At 40.2% G+C, this 24,704-nt stretch overlaps 1 protein-coding gene across 2 annotated transcripts in view; it reads right to left on the reverse strand.

Moving 5' to 3' along the window:
• Nucleotides 1-24,704, reverse strand: part of MBOAT2 (membrane bound glycerophospholipid O-acyltransferase 2) — a 79,677-nt gene that overhangs the window by 13,811 nt on the left and 41,162 nt on the right. For both annotated transcript variants that reach the window (XM_088533524.1, XM_088533523.1), the window contains exons 4-7: nucleotides 13,829-13,924; nucleotides 10,810-10,865; nucleotides 4,837-4,891; nucleotides 3,690-3,873 (exon numbers count right to left, since the gene is read on the reverse strand). In XM_088533524.1, coding sequence (XP_088389650.1) covers nucleotides 3,690-3,873; nucleotides 4,837-4,891; nucleotides 10,810-10,865; nucleotides 13,829-13,924 — 391 coding nt within the window. The remainder of the gene's footprint in view (nucleotides 1-3,689; nucleotides 3,874-4,836; nucleotides 4,892-10,809; nucleotides 10,866-13,828; nucleotides 13,925-24,704) is intronic.

Raw genomic sequence — 24,704 nt, forward strand, 5'->3', positions numbered from 1 at the left:
CTAAGTTGTAGAGGTGAAAGCTCTTTAAAAAATTACAGTTTCAATAACATGAAATTCAGTAATTAATTCATACAGGGCTCCCCCTTAAGTTGAATTTTTTTAAAAAGACAAAGAAAACTGCCTGAAGTTTTCAGCTCCAAGTTGTAGAAAAGATACTGTAGCTGGATATTTCTTTATATATATAAAATATTTAAATGAAGTATTCCTACATTTTTAGCAGTAACACTTAAGCATAGCACAAGCCTAATAACATACAGAAAGAGCATGTCTGTCTCTATGTTACCTTTTGGGGTTTTGTTTTTTCTTTTTAATACTACAATTTCATTGCATGATGGTAAATCCCAGACCACTTAGAAGGAGTAGTATTAGGTAAATTAACGTCCTTAGCAAACAAGAGACCACCTTGAGACCATCCTCAAGGCCCCTAGGAGGCTCTGCAGCTGCAGTTCCACAACTGGTTTGTGCACCAGTTTCTGAAAGATGATCTAAACTGCAACGTAAGGAAGCCACGCTGCCTTCTCTCCTCACTGTGGCTGCAAGAATTTGCCCCTTTTTCTTCTAGTGAGCCAGACTAAACAGCTAGTTTTTCACCTCATTTGCTTCCCTAATTTAGGGAGTTTCTGTGTTTCGGGTGTTTTCTTTCTTGTTCTGTTCTGCTTTGTTTTGAATGAGCTTCTTTTTAAGATCAAGCAATCTGAATCAAATCACCATGCAATTAAATGTTAATGCTTAAACATTAACCGTTAATGACATTGTTAGTACAATGTTAACACTGCTATGCCAAACAAAGAACCCAGATCCCGTACTTGCAACTGGTATATTGGACATGAGCTTACGCTTAGCTTCACCTTAAATAGGTTTTTAAGCTACAGTCTGAGGTTTGTTAATTGCACTTAAGGATTATTCTTTCTATGAAGAAATAATAAATCAGTAAATCTGTTCAGACCTTATCTGACACCATAAAAATCTACAGGTAGTTCACTTACATCAATCCATTCATTTAGCATGTCTTAATTGACTAAGTTATTAATGCAGGCTTCTCTGCCAAAGCTTAAATAGGAAGCCACTGGATTTACACTCACAGAATGATTTTTTGTTTGTTTTTAATAAAACTACTAACTTAAAAGTTTTAGATTTGATCTATTCTTTGAAGTTTCATTTAACAGTTTGAAACATTAGCATGTTTATAATAGAATAACTCAAAAACATTTTGCCAAAAGAAACTCCTCTGTGAATGAATTAGAAGAGCATTAGCTGCAGGATATCTTCAACCGCATATGTAGTAATAGGTACATGGAAGACAAAGGAAAAAAGAGAAGAAAACCACAGAGTAAGAAACTTTTGGTGCATCAACTGCTATGCTGATTGAGAAACAGACAGTTAATTTTACAAGGTAAAAAAGTCTGGCTCATTTAGCTCTGAGGAACAAAAGCTGAGTATTCCTGGATAAAAATATCAACATGGTTAACACTGGAGAGTGAAAGAGGTACTAAGCTAAAAGGCAGTGCCAGAGCAAGAACAAATGTGCGTAAATTAGAAGTGCATATAATTAGATGGAAAGCCAGATTCCTAATTGGAGCAAAGGAGTTTGGGAATAGCTCTCTGACAGGCACGACAAACTTAACAACAAAAGTGGAAACCCACAAACCAAACACTCCGCTGAGCTCAGGGATTATGTTAGTCTATTTCTGCATAAACATATTAATGTATATTTATATATTTTGCACAAGTAGATACAGACCCTTTAAACTTATTTGAATGAGTTCTCTTTTTTTCTTGGCTGGTAAGCAATCAATAGAGATCAATTAAGTACTAAACTACTTTAAAACATGATTTTGGGGAGGATGACACCTTCAATTGTGGGTAATTAATCAAGAACTTCACCTTGCAGCAAACATTTGCTAAAGAGACAAAACCCAAGCACCATTCCTGCTGACATGACTCTTGTCATAGGTTTCTCTTTATTCTGGCAACTTTTAAGATAGATATTAATTTTTGAGAGTTGACACCACTTTGAGCACCAATTGTCAGCTTGCAAAAAGACACAATAGGAGGAGTTTTAAAAGTGAGTTTTAATCTTGGCTTGATATATTTAACATGCAATGAAAGCAGCAAAATACTAAATCAAGTTAATATCACGCAGTTAACACACTATAGAGAAGGAAGCTGGCATGAACTTCAGTTATATAAATGATATTTAACAAGAGATAAATATTATTGTAAACTCAGCTTTAGGTTTTTTTTATTATTTAGTATATTACGTTTGCTGATCCGCACTATACTTCTGATCAAGTTGCCTAAAAAATTCTTCTTCTTGAAATGATAATAATCTAGGAACATATTTAATGCATTTTAATGTGAAGTTAATGGCATTTAAATATTATTCTAGAATAGAACACTGAATATTTTAATTGATGGAGCAAACACAGTAAAAAAAGAAAAAAAAGGGAGAAAAACATTCATCATCCATATCTCTCAAAGCACATAATACACTCTGGCATTATAAAACAGTACAAGCACCACCAGCTGGAAAGTATCAATGCCATAGATATGGTATTAACAGCTTTTAATTTTCATGTCAGAAGCTAATATATCATAATATATATCCATATATATCATAAATTGAGGAGGGGGACAGTGTTTACGAACAACTCATTTCAAGGAAAATTGCTTACCTGAAAATCAAGAATCTTTTATGAATTTACATCTATTGACTTTGCTTAGACTGATAGCTACATTATATGGGGTAAAGCTAAGCAGTCTCAGCAGACACCAGCAGATTCAGTTGGTTCCACTTATTCACAGATATTTTATTACACCATGTTTTTTCTCCAGAACAAGATGTTCAATACATAAGATGTGATGCTTCTACCACAGGGAGCCAAAAGGATCTTTAAAAACAGAGTGTCTGCTACTTTGCCACCACAGCGCACGAATATGCGGCCAGGCCACAGGAGCCAGCCAGTCTCACTTGTCTTGCTCGCTTCCCGACTCCTCGCTCAACAGTCTGCTTCTATGTGCCTATCAACTTAGTCAGCACGTGGAGTAGTTCTAAATATCATCACCCTCCAGCTACTAGTTTGCACTCCTGCAGTGCCAGGCGCTACAACCGCAGCAAGAGGCGGTTGTGTGGAGCCTGCAGGCTCCCTCAGCACCCCTCATCCAAGGCGGGAGGGTGGCTGCAGAGGCCGAGCCAAGGGGAAGCGCTCGCACGGCCTGTTCCTCTCGCCAGGCCGTGGGGCTGGTGACCTCCAGCTGGCACCATGGGGCAAGGAGCTATGTGGGGAAATGACAACCTGCTCCAGCAACAGCTGGGGGGCCACGAGATGCAAGGAAAGGCAGGATCTGAAGTGTATCCCTTGGCTCCATGATAGCGGAGGGTGTGGTAAGTTTTTTGGTTTTGATTTTTCCTTTGTGTGTTGTAAAAATCATCTTGGATTGACACAGATTTAAAAGCAGACACTCCTATTTAAGAGAATAGGAATGACAATGTATTATTCAGTTGCCTTAGAAAAAGCAAGCAGTTAACCTCGTGTACAGAGTGTTGGCAGGACTGTTGTTGAATGAACCCCAGATACAGCTCAGAAGTTATGCCTGTAAGTGAAGAGCGCAAGCTAAGGTCGTCATACGACGATTATGCAAGCATTAGTACTGAAAAAAAGGAAAAGAAAAAATGTCATAGATCTTACATTTGGAGAGGGATCTGTTTGTTCGTATTTTGTATCTTCCTTCCCATTTGCTTCAGACTGTTGCAGTTGGTATGATCTTCCTTCAATGAAGGTAATATAGTCTTTGTAAGAGCATAATGGGCCTGCCAGGATACCCATGAAGTTACAGTTGTAACTTAAATACTCCAGTAGGCTTGGCATGCGTCTGTAATTCAAAGATGAGCAGCTTATGAGAATGTAGAACATAATTTTATACATTTCTCTTTGAACTAGAGACCTTCTCCTTGCCCAGAACCAAACAAGTATCTGTTCTTACACATCTTCATTATAAATCATTTAAATACCCTAAAACAAAATAATAGCATGACTGGATGGGGTTTTCCTCATCCATTTGAATAGTTGCAATACATTTCTCATGCAAATCATGAAATTGCCATGTTTGCTAAAGACTTATTGCCATTATAACCTATTGATGCAGGCAAAATTCTTAAATACATCTATAAGCTCTATGAGCAAAAGTAACAGAAAAAACACCACAGAATCCCAACGCTCTGAGCCACCCATCACCTCAAGAGGATTGGGAGGGACCAAGTGTAACTCTGAATGCAAGAGAAGTTGAGACTATGAAAGGGGATGTTTTACAGAAGCTAAGCCAGAGAAGGAAGGAAGGAAGTTATTTCACTAAGCATTTGGTTAACTGTTTGTTTTCTTTCATCCTCTGTCCCCAAAATACCCAAATCAGTTATTGAAAGCTTGATGAAGGTTTCCCAAGCCAAGACTGTGTTGCCCATTATAGCATAGCCTCCTGAATAAAGGAAGACAAGTGTAAGTTAAGTCTTGGAAACAGGAATTACACAAACTCCCTTGCTGATTATTTTACATGTATATTACATATAGTCATTAATATGCCTATAATGCATACAACTTCGGCTTTATACTCAAGAAAAATATTCCATTTCAACAGACATTTCCTGGAAGAATAGATACACATCATTAAATTACAAATACGAAGCACACAGATCTGTTTTAGATCAGTTTGCGAACTCTCCATCTTTAATATGAACTGTAGCAATTTCTCAAAGTATGAATAATAAAAAAGAAAAAACAGCATCTTTTCCTTATCCTCCCCAAAATTAGACCACAGCTATATAGCTCTGTGAAAGCCCACCTTACAGCCAAGCACCTCTGTGATGGAGTCAAATCTTCATTTTTTCGAAACATTCCTAGAGAAGAGGGAAGATTAATCAGAAAAAGAGTTAATACCCCCAACCACTAAGTAGCAATTTCTTTGTTTGGAGTAACTCTCATGCTGCAATGTCATTTCTTATTTGCTCAAATAGTTTCATGTTGCTCACATGATGCAACATTTTATGCTGGAGTTGGGTCAAATAATTCTTACCACTGATAAAGTGAGAACACTTTCATATGGTTCTCAGGTTGTACAATCTTATTCCCAATCCACGATATCAGACAAGCTCCAAACCCTATTCAACACTATACTAACCCAAGGACATCACGCTGCTCAGCACACACTTGCTGTAAGGTATGGGCACAATTCGAGACAGATTTTGGCAATTCAAAGCCCAAGGCAGACCTCACAAAAACCACTTTTGTGCTGCAGCCCTAGAGGAGCTACACAAGGTCCTATGAAACAGCCAGGACAGCAGAGGAGGCTCCAGACTTTTTTTCTGAAGCGCTAACGAGGTGCTCTAAGCCCCGCGAGCAGAAGGGGGCAGGCCAAGACTAAGCTGAGCAGCAGGACTGGCATGACCCTCTCTTCACATAGTTATAACATACTAAAATTCGAGAGCTCCTCTTGAACAGGGTCGGTTTCTCCCTGCCAGCAGGGCTGGCCAAGCGCCAGCTTCAGTCACCTGCACGGGCAGGCAGCAGAGCTCGGCGCTCATGGCCCATCAGGCACATGGGCAAATTCTCCTTGCGAGTGCAAGTGCTAGAAAAATTATTTTCATTAGCCTAGTTTCCTAATGAAAATTAAGCTTATGCAATCCCATTTTAATTAATCCTTCCTTCCTCGCAGTTTCTAAATCCACCAGCCAATTCCCAGCCAGGCTTGATGAAAGAGGCATGAAATTCTAATATGTTTTATGATCATAGGTGAATGTGCAGAAGGAAGAGATCCCACTGGTCACTGCACTCAGGAAAAGGCTGTTTTCAAAGCTCAGAAGGGAACGCTCGTATTTGCTCCAAACATAGGAGTTTGGATGGAAGCCTATTCTTCTAGAATTAAAATAATAAACATAAATAAATAAAAAGTATCAAAACAAATCAAGTTTGAGATAGAAGTCCACAGGGGCCCAGGGCATGGGGAGAAGCTTTATTTGATTCTATGACTCATGGAAATAATAGCTGTCTAAAGCAAAGTTAATCCGTTGTCTTCATGTGACTCCAGGAACTCTGACCTATAGACACTTATGACTTAAAAATTGCACATTTAGTCTTGAAAGCTGAGGCAATAAAGAGGGGCTAAGCAGCAGGATGTCTCTCTTCTGATAGGACCTGCAAAAACACCCTTTGACTTTCCTGAGCCTCCACATGGAAAGTCACCCCCATCCACACACACTCAAGGGCCGGACAAAGTCACTTTCTCTTCTCCATCACAACATTTTCTCATGTGCTCCCTAGTGCTACAGGGAAGACTTTCATGCTGACAACTGGACTGAAAGATGTGCGAGGAGCTTTGTAAAGGTGGCTTTAAACCATAATGCTATAAGATTACAGATCCCTTTTTCTGAAATTAACATAAGCTAAATCAGAAAATAAACACTGAAAAATTCCTACGTACACAGCTTCTATAACACAAATAGCTTAGGGAAGTAGCCTATACAGAACCTGCGAAGTCTTACACCACAAACCAGAGCAGGATCCTGCTAGCTGTGATATTCCACATGAATATTTCCCTTCAGTCAAAGGAAGCAGTGACTTGCCAAGGGGGTCCAAATGAGCCAGCATAAAGCTCAACTAACCACTAAATAGAGCTTAGTTAGTCAAATGAAAGAATCAACTGATACACAGATCTACAATCTACACAAATCAAAGCAGAAATGGAGGAGCCAGTGTACTGAAATGTGGTCTATACTTTTGGAGATTATAGAGAAAATAGGCATATTTCAAATTAATTCAAGCCAAGTGTCTTGCAGCCTAGGTCCCCCTTCCCTCTCCTTTTCTTTTTCATGTCAGCTCAGTGACTTGAATGCCTATTTGTCACCTTGGCATCACAAGGAAGATCTAGGAAACCCTTAACCTCCGCTTGTCTCATTCTTCAAAACATTCAGCCAAAAGCCAACTCCTTTCCAATATCCTTCCCTACAGCCTTCACAAGAGCCCCTTTTCAGCACTGAGCTGCTCTTTCACCACACTTACCGCTGTATCACACTATTACCTCAGCTACGTGGTGGTTCTGCTGGATTATCACCTTTACATTTGCATGAAGATTTGCTCACTAACTCCCTAATAATGTTTAAACATGAGATCATATCATGTGAGTAAAACCTAAACATGGAGACGATAGACTGTTTTATCTGCAGGACATTTTTATTTGAGGTTGTGGAATGGATCGCTGCCTGAACTCAAAATATTTCACTCACAGCTTGCCGCTAAGACCTAAAGACGACGGACAGACGACAACAGTCTCAGCTGTTACTGGCACTGGCAGCAACCAAAGCAAACAGGCACAAATGCCAGCTAAGCATAACTACAAAAAACACTAGAAAAGTGAGAAAAATAAAATAAAGGCTAAAGTTCTGATATTCAGGCAGCAGGGAAAACAAATGCAAGTCCAAGGCAACACTTGAAGATTTAACAGGGGAAAAACGCAATGCAAATCCTTCAACATTAGTGACATGTCCTGTAATCAGAGTAATTCAGTAAGTCATAGTGAGGCAATAATGAACATGCTGTCATTAACACAACAGGGAGTACTTTGAAAAAATATACAAAAATATACAAGTATTAAAAGGAATTCCTAGACTTTAGGAAAAATGATCTAGTTACTCAAAAATAAAAGGAAAATGCAGATTCACTGACTTATTTCAAGCCAAACACAAAGCAACTGAACAGATGAACGAGAAAAGCACATTCTCAGCTGAACAGCTGCAGGTTTTTGCTGCAATACCAGAATTTATAAACTGAGCTGGGTCATGATGACCCACTAAAAATTTTACAAGTACGTAGCTCAACACGCACAAACACACATCCCAGCTCAGGAACTGATCAATTTTCTGTTGCTCAAAGTTTCATAAGAGCAAACATGCAAGCTCACTTAAAAAAAAAAAAAAAAAAGTTAATAAAAGTTATTTAAGCATCAGAAAAGCACATGATTTGTGAAACCTCTACTTTCATAGATATAATTATGCTCTTAAATAAATGATCATCTCTCCTTGAAGCAACAAAAACATCCAAACATTTAATCACAAAAATAAGTCAGCCAAAACACTGCATGCTGTACAACAATCAGTAATCCAGCCTGATGATCCTGTTTTGGATTTGTAGGTATTCAAAATAAATTTGCAATATCACATCTAAAGTACAGAAGCGCATAAGCTGTTCAAAACTTGACTATATTTGTATTTTCACACTTTAAGCAAGAATAGACTGAAGTTGCCTGCAAGCCTTCAGAAAGATTCGGTGCCTTTTGGCTGAGCATGAGAAGCATTTATCCGTGAGAAACTTAGGACTAGTCAAGCTAACCGAAAACAAGGAGGAAATGTTTATAGTGAAAACAAGAAACATTCTTCGAGACTTTTGACAGAGCTGCATTTCTTGGGGACAGCCAATGAAGCCGTCTGTGCCAACACAACAGCACATAGTAGAGCTGGGACAGAACAGTGGATCTGCTGCAAAGCAGTGATAAATTATAATCCTTATAGCCTTCCCCCCGCCAAAAAAAAGAAAAGAAAAAGAAAAAAGAAAAAAGGTATTCTGAGTGTATGGTTTATTACCATGATTCAGTGAGGCAGGTGGCAATACACAGCTTAGATCAGTGCAAATAAAAAGGTGTTTCTGCAAAATTTCTCTAACATAAGGAAGAAGAAGAAGAAAAGAAAAAAAAAGTCATCTCCTTCCTTCCTATTTTTCCATGTTTTTTCTATGCATTAAAATATCCTCCCTCAAGAGCTGTGTGGACTACACTGTCATGACAGGGTGCAGTCATAGGGTCTACTAGCCCCCTTGCAGATCTTAAGCACTTAAGCACAATAACAACATGAGGAAAACCAGAATAAGGCAATTTGGTCACAACCCTAATAGCCTGATACTGTAACAAAGTAAATAAAGAGATTTAACACACTGGTGTAACCTTCTTATATTTGTCAATATATCATCCAAAGGAAAAGGCAGGGGCATACACTCTTCAGAGTACCTGTTCACTACATCATTTCTTTGTTGCAACCTTGTTCTCCCCATAAATTCAATGCCTGAACAGATCAGCATCAATGTCTCATCTGCTGCTTTCCAAAATGCAAAGTGCCATGTACATCAGGAGGAAGGAATTAATACAGAAAAGGAACAGAGTTCCAGGGAAGATCATTTAAAAGTCATGAAGCTAGAGCTGAAACCCAAGGCATGCAGGACAGGAGATAGGGAACACACGGGAACAGCTGAGTACATCTTCTCTGTCAGAAATCATGCAAAATAAGGCTGTGGAAAGCAAGAACCTGCAGCTGGCAGGAGTAAAGAACACAGGGGCTCTGGTTGCTCACTCGTATCTAAACATGCTTTTCTCTGGACCAATCTAACAGGAGAAATACCTTGGAAGAATTACCTTTCTTGGCTAGTAGATGAATATTACACTTAAAATATCTTTTAAAAAACACATGCTTTTAGGTGATATTTAAATTGGAGAAAAAAAATAAAGTGAACTTTGAAGAAAATGGGAAATACCTTCCTCCCCTGTCCGCTTACACATCAAGTCCCATATCAAGTCCCAGTTTTGTTGAATAACTTTCAAAAATATGTCCTAAGCTGCAGAATTTTCACGAGGTATGAATGTAAAAATTTGAAGAGAGTTTATGTTTAGGATTTGGTAAGTATTAGAGCTAAAAAGAAGTTACCAAAGAGCATACAGGTTAGTAAAATTAGAGTTTCATACAGAATAGATGCCCAGAATTGCAGTAAAACAAGCAAGGCTGCATAGATAAGCGGGTTGGCAGCTAAAGAACCACCCAATATCCACCTCATTGCAAGATACAGGAGGAGTTAAGCACTAACAACACAGCTCTTCCCCTCCCCTGCCTGAATGCTTTGGCAACTGTAGTTATTAATTGCCACCATCTTCCAGCCAGGACCACGTTTCTTTCACAAGTCTGGGGGAAAGGTATTTTAGAAGAGAGGAGAAAGAAACAAGAAACTTTCTTCCTCAACTCTGTTATTAGCCTAATGTGCTACATATGTCCAAATCTGGCCATACAGAATGAATATGGTCACAAGCTGCCTCCAATCCAAATAAAAACATCTCTGCCTTTAAGACATACGCATGTGACGCCAAAGATAACCAACAAGAAACACAAAGCAAGTCTTAATAGAGCAGCTATTTGTTTCTAGCAGTGTTAAAATAACAAAAAGGCAAGAAGTAGCAAGGACCTAACAAGCATAATTTCAAAAATCAATCAAAAACCACCAAAGGCAGAGTTAAATTTGTGATCCATGCAGTATCTTGAAGAAAGGTTAGGGATATATACAAGGTTTAAATGATTTCTATACAACCTGCATAGAACAGTTCTGCTTCTAAAGCAGACACACAATGGGTGCAGAAGGTCATAAGAATTATAAGGATAGCCATTCCTTATTTAAGGGATTCTGTACTAGTGCTCAGCTGGGAGTCAAAACATATCTACACTAGGAGCAGACTGACTCATTAATATGGAACATGAGTTGCCTTCATGGTTATATCCAGTTCTGTCCAAGACTTGAAACTTTAACAGTGAAACCAGGCTGAACACAATGAATAAGCTGCCAGAGGAAGGTACAGAGGATTTGCCTTTACCACTAATTCAAAAGCAAATAAATAAATACAAAAAGGACTGAAGTTCCTTAGAGCACCCTGGTGTATTGACTCAAGGCTAGCTTACTTGATTTTGTTTAGAAAATTTAATGGAAAATTAAAGACTGCTGAAAGAAGACTTACCATCATGAATCTCAAACGCCAAACTAGTGATCTTCTGTGTAATGATCATCATTGGACTGTTACAAGAGAGGGGAAAGAAAAAAAAAAAAAAGAGAACAGTTTATAAAGAAGTCTAGGATTTTATTTCATAGACAAGTATTAGGGAAAGTTTACACTAATAAGTTTAAGTGAACAGAACTCTCAATTGACAGTTCCTCAATACAAGTGATGAGTTTTTAGAATTCAAATCATTATTTTTGACACAATTAAAGTAGTTTATTACTTACAGTGCTTGATAAACCATACCCTTTACTGCTGCACTGGGTCCCACAAGCATAGTCAGTGTTCTGCATTTTATTATGTTAAAGTATTTTTTATGTTAGTGGAAAAAATATAGTATGACACGTACTATACAAGGAACTACATGCATTATAAACCATCAACAACAGCAGTAAGTTCAATAGCGACATAATTTATCTAATTACATTGACCATTTCCACTTAAAGACAAAAATACACCTACTCTAACACCTGGTTCTGTATTTAGTTTTTCACTTTGAATTATTATAATGGATTTCATTTTGTACTGAACTTGAGCAGACCTTCAACTGTCACAGAAATACTCCTTAGTGGAGCAGACTTGGCCTTTACCACTGCAGAGGTCAAAATCTTTACCAGAAGACCATTACCATCTTTATGGTGTCTAAGAGTTTTCAACTGAAGTAAATCTGAACATTGGCAACCACTAACAGCAAGGGAGAGGAAATAAAACGCTTCAAGCAGCCTACAAGAATTTAAACTTAACTCTGAAATCATTTTTTAGAAGTATATTGGGAGTGCTTAATTTGCCTAGTAATAATTGATTTAGGGACAAAAACTGACTGTATTATAGGATGGACACTATCTTGCCCAAGTCTTCTCACAGCACTTAGTATTATTAATCATGTTTAAGGTGATTAAGCACCGTCTAGGGAGGTATGAGCCAGTATCTTGAGTACCAAAGAATCTGTTTATGCTTGCTTAAATCCGACAGCTCAAACGTAAAATCAGAACCTGATGGAGGATTCAGAGCATCCACGCAGAGCACAGTGATCTTGTGGCATATGTAGAGCTAGCAGAGATCTGCAAGCCAACACCATAGCAAGAACCACAGGGAGAGCCTGAACCCAGTACATGAGAGCAACAATGCACTTGGAGAGAGTCCAGCGCAGGGCTACAAGGATGATCAGGGGCCTGGAACATCTGCCCTATGAGGAGAGGCTGAGGGAGCTGGGCCTGTTCAGCCTGGAGAAGAGAAGGCTGAGAGGGAACCTGATCAGTGTCTATAAGTACCTCAAGGGAGGCAGTGAGGAGGATGGTGCTGGTCTCTTTTCAGTGGTGGCCACTGACAGAACTAGAGGAAACAGCTGGAAACTGAAGCACCAAAAGTTCCACATGAACTTAAGGAAAAATTTCTTAACAGTGAGGGTGACAGAGCACTGGAACAGGCTGCCCAGAGAGGTTGTGGAGTCTCCTTCTCTGGAGATTTTCAAAAGCCTCTTGGACGCAGTCCTGTGCCACATGCTCTAGGTGACCCTGCATGTGCAGGGGGGTTGGACTAGATGATCTCTAGAGGTCCCTTCGAACCTTAAGCATTCTATGATTCTATGACTAGCACTCAGCTGCAGCACCACCAGTGCAATTCTATTGCTACTAGAAGTAGCTCAGGTTTGGGTCATCCGAAGGTTGTGCACTTTGTCCCTAAAGTGAGCTCTAAGGGCAGCATTTGGATTTCTCACTCGCACAACCATGAGATTCAATTCAGTTCTGCATTCTTGCAGCCAGTGTTAAGCATCTTTATGCACCACATGTACACTATATAGTAAGCTATGTGCTCTTGCGATCAGAGATCTAGTTAGTACAGTGAGTACAAAACACAGAAGTGATCCAGCTCATGCTAACCGAGCAGCTTAGCAGTTGGCCAACTAAAATGCTGTCGAGTTCATCTGCATTGATTGCACCTCCACTGACTATACCCAAAACTTGGGTGTCTGGCTTTTATGTAGAGACCTAGGTGCAGATTCAGATTTGGCTGAGTCCTTCTGAGGCATCTTCCTACCAGGAAGCACATACTTAACTCCTAGGCTTCAATACTTAACCACTAGGCTTCACTTTCTAAATTAATCTGGGTTAGATGCCACAAAGACTGCGACCAAGCTAACTAGAACACACTACTGTACAATACAGGCAACACTAAATTACGAAGACTAATGCCATTCACAGTGTTTTTGAAAAATACTTAATGCATTTTTAAAAACAGACTTGCAACTATCCCCTGCCCCCCTTTCCAAAATACACAATTCCCTTTCAAATCACCAAACTCACCATCAGCAGGCAACTCATTTAAACCAAGTGTTGTGTTTTGCTTCTTACCTTGCGCAGCACAGAGGGAAACGACCATGATGGCTCATTTTTACTTTGCCTATTTTATTATATTTTACTGGCGTACAACTCCCAGTATTAATTTAAGCTAATTACCTGCAGTGACAGTACAGACATAACTTGGTATTTCCAAGGGGTGTTATTCCACTGTATAAGTGGCTGTCTCCTTAGCTTTCCCTTTCTGAAAAATCTAAAAAGATTGAAAAAAGAAAATGCTAAATCCTAAACTCCATAAAACATTCAGATTTTCTTCCAAGAGTGGTATCAGACTGTGGCAGACATACGTCAGATGCAGTTCAGAGTCTGTCACGTTGTCATGGGTGGTAACTGAAATTTCAAGGGAAAAAAAGTCAAAGCTGAAAATCCCAAGGGCCACTGAATCCTTAACACAGGAGAGTAAGGAAGGAGACACTGCGTTGTGCATTTTGACAGACAACTGTTTACAAAATTCTCCATTTACACGTTTTAAGTATGTGAGCATCTATGCGTGCCTAAACCAATAACATACGAAGTCTAGCTTGACCCAAGTTTATAACAGGTTGACACATTTAATTCAGAACAATAATAGACAATATCACTCAGAAAAACAAGGTAAAGAGTGTAAGTTTTTTTATTCTTACCCAGAAAAATCAGCAGAATACTGTCCATAATCAAAGATATAGACTCTAGTGATTTGGCACACAGTGAGGTATCCTAAAGCAAAAACAAAGCAATACCTGAAAGAGAAAAGATTGCTTTTCAATTAAAAACCATTAACTTCTCTCCACTGAGTAAACTGCTTTTTTTTTTTTTTTTTTTTTTCTTATTTCTATTAACTGTTTTATTGTTTGAGTTTGTAAACATACCTTTACCCTGAACCTTGCATTTTAAATGCAGACCTTAGAAATTCTATTATTGATAATATTCACACAAAAATGACAATATTGATAACTTCAAGTGCTACTACAAAAAAAAGTCCTATGAAAAGAAAATTAATCTATTGAACATTTAATACAAAGGTTTTTTTTTTTTTCTTAGTGCACAAATTGGACAAGTTATACATGGAGCGTCTCCTTTACTGAATGTATGGATTCCATACCCTCCAATTTCAGCACTGCAAACCCCACTGCAGCCATTTGTAGGAGAACTGGAAAAGGCAATTAGTTTTCAAATACACACATTAGAACACACATTTCTGAATGAGAAACAAACAGCAGGCCTTTATGCTTCTTAAAGCTCAGCTTCAGCAGACATACAAAAAAAACACAAATAAAAATAATCTCATAGGAATTAGTGTGATTTCATAGATTTTTTTTCCAGTGCTTTTTTTTCCTTCTTAAAGGATAGAATACCAGTGAGAATTAATTTGTCAAAATACCCCCAAAACACAGCTAAATTGTTTGCCGTCAAGAAGATGGTAAATGCCAGAAGGAACTTACATGTTGGTTAAATCTTTAAAACATTCAGAAGCCACAGGAGGAGGGAGGATGAGATGAGAATTGGAGGAGGGAGGATAAGATGAGAATCAGAACTAGAACTTAGTTGAAATAGTGAGCAACACTAAGGGAAGACCTTAGAACACCCTTTGTTTTGCAAAAAGTTAAAAGTATTTGCATAATGAATTTTAAAATGTTAGAAATTATTTTCAAATATGAAAGTGGTAACTGTTCTTGTCACATAGAACACTTGAAGATTAACCTTAAATAATTGAAAACTGTGCTGGATATAAACCACAATGTTTTAAAATGTTTAATCTCGGAACTACAGACCTTGTCATTTTTCATTCTATATAACATATTGATAGCTGTGTTAAACCATTCATTTAAAATGGAATGCTTTAGGCCACCTAATTTAGCAATAAATTGCTTATTTTCTGTTTTCATAAATATAAATAATCCAGAAGCAATACTATATTAGAAGGCTAATTAGTACGTGAATGCTAATAAGACTCCAACAGTGCTAAAAATAATTGTGTCATTGCTGAATTATTTCAGCAGGAAAAGCAAATATTTTAAGACAAATAAGTTACATAGAGTGGGCTACAGATACCAGGAGTATGCTACTACTGGAACGGTGTTCAAGTCTGTAATTACTTCTTTCCTGAGATATTATAAGAAAAACTTGCAAAGAAGCATACATAGGTTTTACACATATCTTCATGTACATATGTAGGTATACGTATCTATACATTCATACACACACGAGACCACAACCATGTATCAGAACTATATTTGAAGAGGGGTTTTTTTCAGATTTTATTGCTTCAGCTCTGCAAGTCTGAACATACCATCCAATTAAATGGTAAAAACTTCAGCAATAGCTTAAAGATCAACATACATGCTCACAAATAAAGAGGCAACGTTTGATGTTGCATTAAGTTAAAGCTACCCTTTCAAAATCATTATTGCTTTAAGCAAGTGAGAAATACGCTTTGCTAAGACAACAACGCTGACACTATCAAGTCAGAGCTTAGTGTTCAAATATAAATCCGATTTTTTTACATTGCCAATCAATGAGTCCATGTCAAGTGGCAGGACAGTATCATGCACTTGGCCAAGAAGTGCTAAACACTAAGGTCTACCTGAAATGGCTTGCAAGAAGTTTCTGGACTAACTCAAAGAGATAGACATAGATGCCTTTTTCTTTTTTTCTTTTCTTCCTTCTCCCTTCTCTCTCCCCTTTTTAAATGACCACACTTGAAAAAACCTGCAGAACTGTTTTCGATTCTCTTTTGCATTTTGAAGATCTCCCTAATCCTACTATATGCAAGTTAGCATCATTTTATAACAGAATTTTACCTGACAATTAACTTCTGATTATTTCTAAAACTATATGTATCGGGCATCTTATCCCACCAGTGAAAAAAACTTTCAGTTTCCAGGTAGCAAAACTATGAGGTTGCCATTTTCCAAAATACTGACAACTTTGTTCATTACTGAGAAATACCAAACTAGGCATTTTTTGATTATAAAGAGCTAAATATATAGATAAAGAAAATTCCTTCATCCCCCCCCAAAATGGGCAAGAGGGTGACAGCAATATTCTCCTCTTCCTACCCCCAAGAAAGAGGGAAAAAAAAAGGGCTATTTGCTACATTTGAATGTAAGCACAGATTTACTTTGGGCTTTCTAAGGGGTCCTATAGGTTACCAGGATGTAAACAGGTTGCTGGAACCATTTACAATGAACTACCTTGTCCTTATGGAAGAAATGGAGCAGACCAGGACCACAAGTTCTCTGAGAACTGGTGCACAGTTATAGAGACATGTAAGGTGGGGCTTCTCCATATAACAGGCCTCATTAACGCATATGTTATTTATATACATGCATAAGGCCTTCAATAGTCAAGGAAGCCACAGGTCTCTGTTCTAGACCTCACAGGCCCAAAACACCCCTGTTTTCCCTCCCCTTCTTTTGCCCGGGCTCAATCTTCATCACACTTATTTCCAAGTTTTTTCGAAGTAAGAGAGGCAATGAAAACAAAGCATGACCTCTCATGAGCAAAACTAAACATAATGTTGAAATTTTGGCAGCAATCCATTCCCCACCTAATGAGAGCAACTGAGAAACAGCGCAGGCCACCAGGGCTTGGCTTTGCAAGCAGGTCAGCACCACCTAGTTAGAGAGAAATAACCCCAGCTGCAGATGAGGCATTTAGGGACATGGTTTAGCAGGTATGGGGCTTAGGGGGTTACGGTTGGGCTTGATGATTCTGAGGGTCTTTTCCACCCATAATGATTCTGTGTGGGTGCAGAGGAGCAGCGGGTACACAGAGGCAGCCCAAAGATGTGTGACACCTAAGGGAGGAGAGGGGTCAGGATTATCCCATCCTTTAGCACCACGCTAGAGGAAATCTCACAGTGAAGAGGCAGAGCTTTCCCAAACAGATTTGGAAGAGAAACAGCATCATGTGCAAGGACCCTGGAGCAGAAGCCAGGCCAGCACCTGTCAGCTTCCACGTGTGCTTCCAGAAGCCCTTTGAATCACACAGAATCACAGGATGGTTAAGCTTGGAAGGGGTCTCTAGAGATCATCTAGTCCAACCCCCCTGCTCCAGCAGGGACACCCAGGAGTTTGGCCCCATCTTCTTTATATTCTCTTGTGTAAGTGGTTAAGATCCCCCCTCTTAATCTTCTCTTCTCCAGACTAAACAGACTCAGCTTGCTTGGTCTTTCCTCTCAAAACAGATGTTTGAATCCCAAATAGATGGTGTTCCTCAAGACCTGCACAGTGACACTTCTTGCAACGTCCACAAGCCGATATGGAAGAGAAAATCCCTCCCAAGAGGCTCTCTGGCAAGGTCCCAGGTTCCACACAACAATTGCTCCAAGAGCACGTGCCCATCACCAGCCCAAGTGTGAGGGCCTGCAGGAAGATGCTTCCATTCACCACTCAGAGGTCCGTCCCCAAGTCTAACTTGCACACATTTTTTTTTTTTTTTTTTTTTTTCTCCTCCCAAAAAGTTCAAGGGCATTTCAACTAGTGAGGGAAATGCAGCAACTCGCACATAGCCCATATCATGCCTTTTATCTCCCAAGTGCATCTATGCACTGCAGCCAGGAGCCTCATATCCCTCGTTAAAGAGAGTTTTCATTTAACCAGAGAGCACAGCAACACTTCCCCACCACCCCCGCCAAGAGAGATGTAAAAGGTTCAGAACAGGCTGTGTCCCTCATGAACCCGCAGGTCCGTGGTGCAACTTGCTGATCATTTTTGATCCTGTGCAACTCCAGTTTTACCTGAAAAGATTAATGACGGATCTAAAAAAGCTTTGCAAACTTCCTAAACCAAGTCATTTCTGTTTGTCTGATGGTAAGAAATCAGAACACTCCTTCACCCACTCTCTTCAGAAACCCATTCTTAAACAACACCTGAGATCAGGACAAGGAGTAGAGTTTTGCAGAGCTAAGCTATAAGAAGTTTTACCCCAACTACAACAAAAACAAATTACAGGTTGTAAAGCCAGACAGCATTTTTACTCAGTTTTCTGCCTCCGTACAAAAGCGATCAGTTTTAAAAATCAGTGTTTTCCTTCCACCTATACCTGTTAAGTTAATTATGTTCTTGTCACCAGATCCAGAGATTTAATTGAGATTAGGTCAGATTAGACCAGAAGCAAATCAGAATACTGTGATTATTACAAATAACTAAGGCAAATCAGCATGCAATGAATACACAATTAACACTATGAGTACTTCTGGGACTAATTCCTAAGATCTCTGTCAAAGTGACCTTAATTTATTTACCAGCAGAGGCAGATAAAGTCAGTCATATCTGGGTGGCATTGCAATAACAAGGAGGTATCAGAAAGCAAAACACAGATTATCTGATAAGTATGTCTGGCTTCTGCTTTAAATAACTTGCAAAAAAGGCAAAAAAAACCAAAAGAGATCAGTTGATTATAAGAAAACAAGACAGAATATCCCATTATACAAGCAAAGGCCTCCTGTCCAAACCTGCCATGTTATATTTTAATTCTTTTTTTAAATTCCCAGAGCACCAAAAATGATGACATTTAATAGGTTCTGGTTATGTCATTCTTTTAAGAAAAAGCCTGTCAAATAAATCACAATATTTTCTACTATATGCATATTGAATTATAACATACAATACTCATACTAAATTAGCCCTCTCTCCAAGCAGGACTTTACAAAAGGTGCTATTCGAAAAAATCTCTGCTTAATTCCATTAGAAGCAGAAATGCAAAATAATGTCTCTTGAGTAAAGCTATACATTGCCCTACAATATTTTTCATCTAATCATTCTATTTGTTGAGTAACACTCAAATGCTTATTTTGGATTTTTGATACTCTACATATATTCTTTACCAAAAAAGCTCCAAGCCTTTCACACTGCATCCATCTTCTTTTAGATTCTAAAGAGGCGAGAATTCAACAGTCACTATTTCACATTCATTTAGTATTATTAAACCTCAGTAGCTCTGTTGGATAGACTTCTAAAGCATCATTTCTGCCATTGCAGAAGGCTTCACAAATCTCATTCCCACAACATCCCTCTTTTGAAGGCCGGCACTACTGCGACAGAGCCAACAAAACAGATGCCCAGCATCACTCACCTGTTTCACTGCAAAGGGATCCAACTGTTTGAACGGTTGAGAAGAACAACACACATTTAAGGGTCATGAATATCTGAAACTGCAACTACTGTTTATCCACCTGTTTACCCTTTTTATCCATCATTGCCTTATAAAATCACTCCATGGAGGCGACTCTTCTGCAGTATCCAGGACCATGCCCTTCCCCAGAGGAGGTGCCTGGATGCAGATGCAAAGGCAACAAGCAAGTACGGATAGCACCTCCCGTGCTCTCCTAGCCACGACGTCCACACGCTCAACGACTCTCAGCACGTTACTCCTCTACCAACTTTTTGCTCCAAAACACACCCGCCGTTTTACCTCTCTGCTGCTCCAAATACAGGTCAGAAATACATGTCCATTATTTCTAAGCTTTCAGCTAAATTATGCACAATTTCCTTACAGAGGACAAGGCAGCAGGCTGCTCTCCCAAAGCCTGTGGCTTAACACTCAGCTCTTCTCCATATCTCTGTCTGCTTTGGGTTGTTGGCTGAGAAAGAGCTCTAATGCCCATATGTTATTCCAGTGCTTTTTGTGCATATATATTTTTTACATATACATATGTATTTATAAAATGCATGCAGACTGTCCAGCCAGGTGAGTCACCACACACTCCGGGCACGCTGAGCAGCAGACAAGCAGGCCACAAGCAGTCACACCAATTACATTTGCGTAACCACAGGGCACACAGGATGCTGTTTGGTTTGGTTTTCACTTTTGGGGGACCCTGTGGCCTTGAAAATACCTTTGGTGTGGGGAACATAATGTATTTGCCACATATATCAGCCCCTTCCTACGCAGTGGAGGGGCTGTTCTGTTGTTGGAAAGTTCAGTAAAGTGATGCTCACAAAACTCTTCTCCCACGTGTCCGTGGGTACAGATTTGGCACCACCACAAAGGTTTCACATCCAGCTAAGATCCCTTCCTTCCACTACATCAGAAGCCGTGCAAACCTTTCTTTTTAACATGCAGAGCTATTAGGTTTCAAAAGGCTGATCTGACCAGCAAGTAACACTAAAATGCCTTGATTTTTTTCAGAACGTGGTAAATAGCCTCAGCTATTCCCACGCTGTTCTTCCAGCCCTGTGCTAAAAGCTACCGCGTGCTTTTTTCTGTTGCTTGTGCCAATGTAAAAAAATCACTCAAACACAAGTTCTTATCTCCAGGACCAGGGCTGAATTCATATTAAAAATGCAGTTACATGCAACAACAATATTGCTTTAATTCTAATGGGCATACTGAGTTTTTCATAGCTCAGGCAGTAATTCAAGCTTCAAATCTGTGCATTTACTACATACAGCATTTGTTTACAAAGCCTTATAGGGAAAAGCATACGCAAAACAGAATCCATCTAAGCATTTAACTGGGCAATCAGGTACAAACCAATAAAAGCACTGGTTAGGATTAGTTCAGTCTCCACTCTTCAAGATCTCACAAGGTAAACAAGCCTGCGCCAACTTGCTGCACCAGGAAAGATTCCTCATCTGTACAGTTCATGTTCAGACTACAGGTACTGCAGTCTATTGACATGACAACCACATTACTCACCGCACAGAGCAACCTCAGGGTGTAGACAATCAGTAACAGACCTGGGTGGCCCCAAGCAGGTCACCACCCCACCTATATTTCAAGAAACCAGGCTCTAACACAAGTGCAATATTAACCCTTGCAAGCCACCTGGTACTCTTGTGCTCCCTCTGCTATCATGTCATTTCATGTCGACGCAGGGGACTCGGACACCACAGATAGATCAATGTGATCAAGCAGTGCCAATTTATTCAGGGTTCCAGGCACGCTTATATGCAGTGCTTCCGTGACCATGCAAGCGCTTCTTTACAATGATCGGTTAAGACCCCGCGTCCACGCGTCTAGCTAGACAATGCAATAAGCTAACCAGCAGCGTCCACACGTCCTGGCGTTTTAACGACCCTCCTCCTCCTAGTTGCTTGTCTCAGCTCTTTTCGGACCTTCACCCACTTCCTTATCCATTAGTCAGCAGCCCTTCTGTCCCGTCTGTGCTCTGGCCTGCTCACAACGCTGCCAACATGCTCCAGCTTGCTCAATAACATGGCCACTGGCCTTCAGGAATCCCGCACTGACCATTTCTTCAATTAATTTTGAATCTTTACACACAGGAAGTCAGACTGCTTATGCCAAAGTCCCTAAATCTCCCGTATACACCCAGACACTTTAAAACCATGGAGCATGAAGCTTCCTTAGCTCTGCCATTCACAAAACCACTTGTGATTCCTGGAATAGCTGTACTGTTCAGTACAGCCTCCCTGTATTCGCTATCACTTGCTTAAAGTACTTTGACATTATGCAGCAAAATATCCATGTAGTAAAATATTTTACTGGCTGGGTAAAACTCCAACAAGTTAAATTAAATAAAGTTAAAAGGCAAGAGAAAGAAGTTGCTTCTGTTTCTACCTCAAGAACATTTTTTTTTTTTTTTATCTCATCCTTCCTGCAGGTCCACAGGAACATGGAAGCAAGGATGGGAATAGCTTTTTTTTTCAATTTACTTTTATCATTATTATTATTATTAAGACTCCAAGTTGAGGGTTGAGGTTGATTCCATCTAAAGATCAAGACAGACAAATACCTTGAATGTTGCACTATGATGAATTACAGTATTGGAATAAAAAGGCTGACTACAAAAACATCCTTAACCAAATTATGATACTTTTGCCTTTGGAAAGAAATATTGTTAGCAAACAGATTTTAATATTAAACTGAGATCTTGGGTGACCTGTCATGTAACTTCTATCATCTAAAAAAAATGCAGTATGCAATATCAACCCTGATTTCTGCAATCACTTTAAAGTATAATAGCAAACAACACAGATAAGAATGCCAAACATGATCGTTGTTTTTCACAAGGCTACTGTCTGTTAGTATATGAACAGTTAAAAAATCATACACAAAGAAAAAAAAGTTTTGCAACTTGAAATACTTAAGGCAGAGTTTTCTAATTTGGAGTCTCTTACAAACCCCATCTGAAGGGATTTTTTTTTTTTTTCTTCAACGGTCCCACAAAGACTATACGGTCATAATTCAGATACCCGCTAAATTCCACAAGCCTCCTATGTTGGCACTGTGAATTTTTTAGTTGTTCATCCGTTTCTCTATGCATAAAATTTCTCTACCTATCTGGTATTTATCACAGCACGCAAATGATTTCATCTTTTGCATTTCTCCCATGTTAGATGGGAGCAGCAGTCTCTCAGACACCAGAAACTTGTGTACAAGCTTTATTTCTAACAGTAACAGAAAGCCACAGGATACAGAGCCAATAAACACTCCTCCTAGGAGTGCAGCGAGTGCATCAGCCAGGCAGAAACACAAGTTTTGTGGAGCAGCCATAACCTCACTGTTATTGTAGAACACTGACAACAGCAGAATAATGTACAGGAAAGCATTATTTTAATCAGAGCTCTACTAGCCGCAGCAGTTGAGCAATTCCAGTTCCGAATGGCTAAAAGTGCTTTGTGCAACCAAATTCCTTTAGCGAACTGCCAAGTCCCACACAAAAGCTCATAGCAAGGCTACCAGAACCAGGGCCAGGCTGGCAAAACTGCAGCCAGGTCAATCATTAAACAGGCCCAGCTCGGGGAGCGCCACCCAGATGAAGATAAGAGGGAGCCCTGTTCATTCACCCACTCACCACTCAGCCCCCTTCGGTGCTCTGCTCCCACCTCACCCAAGCAGTGTCCCAGCTGCTGCTTTTCCTGGCCAGAGACCAGGAGAGATTCCCAGCTGCCTCTGTCACCCGGCCCTGCCGCTTCCCTCGCATCCTCACCCCAGACTCTGCACCTGCGGCGCCGCCAGAGCGGGGGACATTTCGATCCGCCGTGAGGCCATGCCGGCGGGGGGCTGCGCTCCGGTGTCGTGAGGCCATGCCGGCGGGGGGCTGCGCTCCAGCATCGTGAGGCGATGCCAGCTGGGGGCTGCGCTCCGGCGGCCGGGAGACGTTTCCTGTGTGCGGGAAGGACGGCAGCAGCTGGGAAGCGCATGGAGAGGGGATCGGCGGCATGTGGAGAAGCTGGCGGATTAGCGAGCGGCCCAGACTCTGTGAGGAGCCACCCTGGCAGGCGGAATCCAACTCCGTTACAAGGAGGGAGTATTTGAATGATTAGGTGATGTCAAAGAGGAGCTGGGAATTAGTGCTCAACGCATCCGGAACACTCTGAGTTTCCTATAAACTGTTTATCAAGACCAAATGCCTTCCCAGAGCGGATGACGGAGCTGTATTCCCTCCCTACTCCTTGCTTCTTGTCCAGCAAGCAGTCAAACAAGTCTCCCACTCCAGCTAGCTGCCAAGGGACGCTGCCGGCTGCAGCGCCACTACCTGGACGACATGCACCAATCCTGGCATCCGATCTGCTCCCTAGCCAACTGTGTGTCTCTGGTTAGACACATTCCTTCAACTGCAGCACTGAAAATAAAAGCTTTTCTGAAAGATGACCGACTTGAAATACAGCTTAAATAAAGTGCGTGCTTTGCTCCAACGCTTAGTATCATTTCAAGGTGGAAAGGCCTATCCATTCAAAGGATTTATTATTCTGTTCAGCTGTCTCAGCCCCCATACACCCTCCCAGCAGATGAACATCACCACAAGCCCACATCAGTTCTGCATCACCAACATCCTTATTTAACCCACGGCAGCATCCACAGCATCCACACGATGCATCGACTGCCTCAGTCACACTGTCACGTGCAGAAACACACCTAGGAAGTTATCTGCCTCATTCTCCCTGCCAGGAAAAACCCTGTCATTCCTCCCCTTGCCTTGCTGGATGGTGACAGTGACACTGTCACAGGCTACCCCTGGACAGGCAGCTTCCATACTTCCCTTCTCGTGAAGGCATCCTCTCTTCCCCAGGGAATCAAACCTACCACCTGTCTCCAAGGGTGAATTTGAGATGCTCCACAAGGTTGACAGGGAGTAGAAATGGCCTAGCACAACACCAATTCTCAGGAAAAGGAGCTTTGGACACAATGGCTATTTGGAGTACACAGTTGTCCTCTTATTTCCAGAAATAAGGAAACACTTCAGACTGCTTGGTGAGAAGAAGCAGTACGTGGAGACCGTTACATGCAAATACACAAGGAACACTCCCAGAAAAGTCTTTTCCACTAGTGTTAAATTGTCCTTTCTCCTGTACTTCCTAAAACTTACTACGGACTCAACTTCTAATTCATTGCATTTGTGGATAATTTAGTAAGAAAAAAACACTTTAAATTCTCTGAAGGAAAAACAAAACCACCCCAAAAAGCATCTGAATCTGACTTTATCAGTTTCTTACTCCCAAGATTTAATTACTTTTTGTACTCAAGCATCTTGAAAGTTCTCCCTACTACTGGCTTATTCAGCTTTCTATCTCCTTATTCCTGGCTTATGCAGTTTTCTACAAGTACTGG

The sequence above is a fragment of the Tinamus guttatus genome, unplaced genomic scaffold (genome assembly GCF_059628265.1).
Source record: "Tinamus guttatus ecotype Peru unplaced genomic scaffold, ASM5962826v1 Tinamus_guttatus_pri_ptg000508l, whole genome shotgun sequence".
Lineage (NCBI taxonomy): Eukaryota > Metazoa > Chordata > Aves > Tinamiformes > Tinamidae > Tinamus > Tinamus guttatus.